Source organism: Bison bison, unplaced genomic scaffold, assembly GCF_000754665.1.
Source record: "Bison bison bison isolate TAMUID 2011002044 unplaced genomic scaffold, Bison_UMD1.0 scf7180017864254, whole genome shotgun sequence".
Taxonomy (NCBI): domain Eukaryota; kingdom Metazoa; phylum Chordata; class Mammalia; order Artiodactyla; family Bovidae; genus Bison; species Bison bison.
Genome location: NW_011494826.1, coordinates 9,559,986 through 9,565,030, shown reverse-complemented (window position 1 = coordinate 9,565,030; position 5,045 = coordinate 9,559,986). Strand labels below are relative to the sequence as shown.

General features: G+C 37.9%; 1 protein-coding gene across 7 annotated transcripts in view; it reads right to left on the bottom strand.

The window, feature by feature from the left end:
• The window catches only part of FERMT2 (fermitin family member 2), a 77,302-nt gene that overhangs the window by 11,979 nt on the left and 60,278 nt on the right, over positions 1-5,045 (bottom strand). For all 7 annotated transcript variants that reach the window (XM_010847739.1, XM_010847740.1, XM_010847741.1 and 4 more), the window contains 3 exons: positions 3,100-3,234; positions 2,345-2,394; positions 952-1,076 (listed from right to left, as the gene is read on the bottom strand). In XM_010847739.1, coding sequence (XP_010846041.1) covers positions 952-1,076; positions 2,345-2,394; positions 3,100-3,234 — 310 coding nt within the window. The remainder of the gene's footprint in view (positions 1-951; positions 1,077-2,344; positions 2,395-3,099; positions 3,235-5,045) is intronic.

The window sequence follows — 5,045 nt, the reverse complement described above, 5'->3', positions numbered from 1 at the left end:
AGAGAGAATCAGAGCAAGGGGCAGCAGGACATCCTCCAGCTGCAGAAGAACCATACCAGCCAGGAGAGGAAATGCTCCTCCCCCTGAACCAATGCATCCAACAGGTTTTTGAAAGAGATGAAGAAGCAGCGTGAAGAACAAACAGAAGTCACTAAAACTCAAATGAAGCTGTAACTCCACAGACCTGAATGGGGAAAAAAAGACTAAAACCAGCAGCTCTGAGCCCTCAGCCAGACTCAGTCCAGGCCACAGGACTGTGGGAACAGGTGCAGCAACGTGTGCTCAAATACTAGCCCCTGTTCTGAGACAGCTGCAGATCTATAGAGGCAAGAGGAAACCAACGAGATTTAGGCCGTCAGCTAGGAGGGAGCCTCAGAGGGCTCCTGGGGCTGCCCCGGGAGCTAGGATGAGAGCACTGTTGAAGACAACAAAATTGTGCAGGCGAGAGGTGTTGGGAAAGGGGAAGACCTCAGTTAAAACCCTGCGATGGCTAACCCACTGGTGAGTCAGAAAGCCAAGAGACTGGGGACTTGAGCTGAACCAGCTGGTTACCTGTTAAGGTGAGGAAGAGGAGCAGGATGCTGATGATGAAGGGAGACAGCAGCGAAAACTGGGAGAGGACTACAGTAGAGATGAGAATGAGGCAGAATCTGAAACAGATATGCGGGCGGCTCCCACAGAATGAGAAAACCTACATGTCCTCATGCTGAAGAACAGAAAAGGGACGCCACAGATTTACTTGGGATAAAAGTAGAAACACACCCTGCATGTGAGGCCTGCACAGAGATTAGAACAAAATATTCACGGGAAGCTTAATACTGAACTTAAAAAAAGTACCTAAAGGAGCAAAAGGAACTGCTAAAAGCTTTACCCCCCAGCAAAAAGAAGTTTAGTGAATATTAGCTAATAGATATTCTACAATCAATACAGTCATTCCAAGGCTTTCCTTACCTCTTAGGTTCATCTGATGAGCTGGTGTGCCACTGGATTCTTCTTTGCTCTTGTAACAAGAAATAGATGTATCTTTAAAGGTACACCAATACTGCTTATAACCTTTTAGAGTCAGCTTTTTTGGCCTATGTGTCGAACAGAATTAGAAGGGGGAAAAAAAAACACTTTTGAAATAACTTTATCAATGCTATATTTTAGCAGCAAAATCTCACAATGTTAAAAGTCTGAGGCCAAGTTTTATATATGCTGAGTTCAGTTCCCTTTTCGTCTTGTGTGTAATATTCAGTTGTTGCTGTTATTGGATTTTCCTCTTCCACTCAATCTGCTCAGGAGATATTACAGTGAGTGGGCAGAGGAAGACCCTAAGGATAACATTCCCGTGTTTCTGTCAGTTGTAACTGTCCCGATCACTAGCAGGTCACATGGAAAGGACAGGAAAGTTAAAGTGAAGGAAATGTCAATAACTGGAAGGTTCCTGGGTTCTGCAGGTTCGTGGTGTCCGCAGGGCTGCCTCCAGAGCCTCTCTAAACAGGCAAGTTTGCCTGGCAAGTCTAAAGTGCGCGAAGTGCTTATCTCTAGGGATGTACTGCAGTGGTGACTTTCACTTCCCACTCCAAAGCCAAACATGAAGCATGGGGAAGAGGATTAGGAAAACTGTAGGTAGATGAAAAAGGTGGGTAAAAGGAAAACAAAGTGAGGTAGGGAGCAGCATCTGAAATCAGGTCAGTAGCTTAGAAATGTTACTATGTGGAGCTGTTTTATGTTCAGCTACAATAAATGGTTTATTCCAGAGCTTATATTCCATATCACCTCCTTTCCTCTTTCTGCTTTATCTTGATTCTGTGGAGTATGACTAGACCAACCATTTAAAAATCTAGATAAGATACTCTGGAATCTTGTTGTAAAATATCCCATGAACAAATGAATAGAATCCAATAAATTCTGGGGCTCTGAACAAGGAAATAACCACAGAAAATAGCAGTGCATTATGTACTGCTTTCACCCAGGCAGGATGATTTATATGAACCGTATGTTTCAGAATTTGCATGATGCAATCCACCTAAGTTATACAATCTCCTCCCTGCCTTAAGTAAAATGTTTATCAGATAAAACAACTTAAGTTTTATAAGTACAGGAATTTTAATTTTGTAAAGGTAAAATTTTTATAAGTACAGTACTTATTTATAAGTTTTATAAGTATAGTACTTATAAGTACAGGAATTTTAATTTTCTAAAGGTAAAATTTTTCCGGGTTATAATTTAGTCTTCATAATAACTGGCAAATGCTTTTAGAGATGCATTTGCCAGTCACATAAATTTCAAGAATGTGAACATGACTATAAAACTGACATTTATTTATTAATGTTTGGAATTCCTTCTCTTTTGTACTTACTTGAAAACTTTAATATAGTCAGCAAGTTCAGGAATGGAAGTGATGTCACCCTAGGAAAAGAATGAAAACATTTTTTTCTCACTTTTAAAAAATCTGAAACTCTGTTTAGCATCTGATATTAAGAACCAGCTTGTTCAATCAACAAGGAAAATTACATAAATTACAGATTATAAAGATTTTAAAGGTATTATATACATGGTCATATAGTACAAAGGTATTTTCAAATGGCATAAAAAGCTATTAAAAGTTTGATCAATACAGCCATTTAGACAATCCATAAGAATGTAGTGTTGATTCTAATATGACTAAAACTGTTTATAGCTGCATACAGAAATTTTCTGACTCTTAACAGTCCTGAGAATAGTGTTTCTTCTGTAATAACTAATATCTAAGCATTTAAAAATTTTACTGAGATCTATTTATTCTTCTTTTCATAATATTTCAAATTTGGAGATCAATAAACGGATTTTACCACGGCTTGAAGTTAACTTTTCCTCTGCGGAAATGTTCTCCCACTACTTGTAAGAGAACATGCAGACTGTACTGGCAGAGGATCTCTCTCTACTGTGTTGGAAGCACTAGAGACTAAACAGTATTAATGTAAAAAACTTCCCTGAAAATTTCTGGAAAATCTATGTCTGTATTCTCTAAAGCATTAAATATTTCTCTATATGTCCCAAACATTTCATGAAAACCTAATTCGAAAAAAAGGTATAAGCATCAGAATAAATTAATAAGCAAAAGATTCACCCTACCAAAATTGTTGATGTTTTCCCCCCTTCCAAAGTAATCTCCAGGTCTGAAAGGGCAGCATCAACTTCATCAACTTCTTTGTCGCTGTTGTTCAGATGATTCTCTGACGTCATGATCGACAGCTTATTGATATGATACTAAAACCAAAGTGACATTTAAATGACTTTTTTGACTATGAATTTTTAAGTGAGATTATTATCTGTATCTATATTGAATGCCTTTTGTCACCTAATCTGAAAGGCTAAAAGTCTCCCAAGAATTAGAAGGATAGAAAAATGATGGGCATGGCACCTGAAATCCGTGTCCTAAACTTGCTAATAAATCTTTATTCAAAATTTTTTTGACAAACACAAATGAATTCAGTTTAGGAATCCCTAGGATTTAGAGTTAACACCTCTTCCACTGAACTCTACACGAGCAGTGACTTTTAAGTGCTCCATCCCCCCTGCAGTATTCCATGTCTAGCACGCAAGCTAGAAGCAACAGGTACTGGATGAATTGAACAGACTATGCATAAGGTCTGAATAAATGCATTAACACTGATTATCTTATCTTACTTACTTATCTTACTACTATTACTACTTACTACTGCTAGGTACTATTACCCTGCAGCGGGAAGTTAGTTATCGCTATTATGTTGAAAACTAAAGTTCCACTGCCTCCCCCCCATCTTCAATTCAATGCTGAAAACCTAATTTTCATTGTCATTTATACATAAGAATAAACATGTTTATATGTGAATACATACACCACCCTGACACACATGAATACTCGCATATACATATATGTATATACATAATAAGTAGTGGTAAGTCCTCCTATATGTACATAAAAAAATCTTTGGGTGTAAAACTAGTCATGATTTTAAACACACTTAGATAAATGGTTTAAAACAAATATTAATGTTTAGATTCTGAGGCTAAACTTAGGAGGTTTTATACAAAGTTAAGCAGAACTTTTAAATCACTTAATCATTTATCTTTCAGACCACTAAATAAGTAGCAATCATTGTTTCTTAAGGATTCATTCACCAAATACAATCTGTTCATGGGAACAATTAGTAAACTAATGCTGAGGCCAATTATCTAATTAACTAATAGAGGCCAAGAGGTTCCTCCATTTTAAGATTTAGTGAATTAATAATGACTAGTCTCTAGCTATGGTCCCTCGTGGCTCGGTAGTAAAGAATCCGCCTGCCAATGCAGGAGACACAGGTTCGACCCCTGGGTCAGGAAGATCCCCTGGAGAAGCAAATGGCAACCCACTCCTGTATTCTTGCCTGAGAAATCCCATGGACAGAGGACTACAGCTGGGCTATATAGTCTATGGATTACAGTTGGGATACAGTCTATGGGGTCACAAACTTAGCAACTAACAACAACTACTCTCTGGCTGTATCTTCAGTTGTGCTGAAATGAGATCCTTATAATGGTAGAAACTTTCATATTCATAAACCATGAAGGAGGTAGGTTGAGGCTCTCAGGCAGTGGTCTCAAATATCAGAGTATAATAAGAAGCATATGGAGATCTGATTAAACATAGAGATGCTTAGGTTCACCCTCAGAGATTTTGACTCAGCAAATCTGGAGTCCAGCCTGGGCCCCAGGCTGCTAAGTGCCTTAGATGAATCTGATGCAGAAGGTCCTTATGAGTTATACTGGAGAAATCCTGGCTGTGAATGGGACTGGTCATAAAATCCAGCTTTGCTTTCAAATGTTACATGATTGGATCTAAATGCTTAAAAAACAGTGTTACTAACTTTTCTAACTTTTCAAAATCCACAGCTTCTTACTTTGAAGTACTTTGTTTCTTTTTACTATTGTAGATTTATTTTACACAAGGAACCAGAAGCTCTAATAAGAGAATAATTCAGGGTGCAGCCTATGTTTAAAATAAAAAATACTAGGCATCTCCTTGCCATATTTTCCGAGTTTCCCTGTTCTTGTGC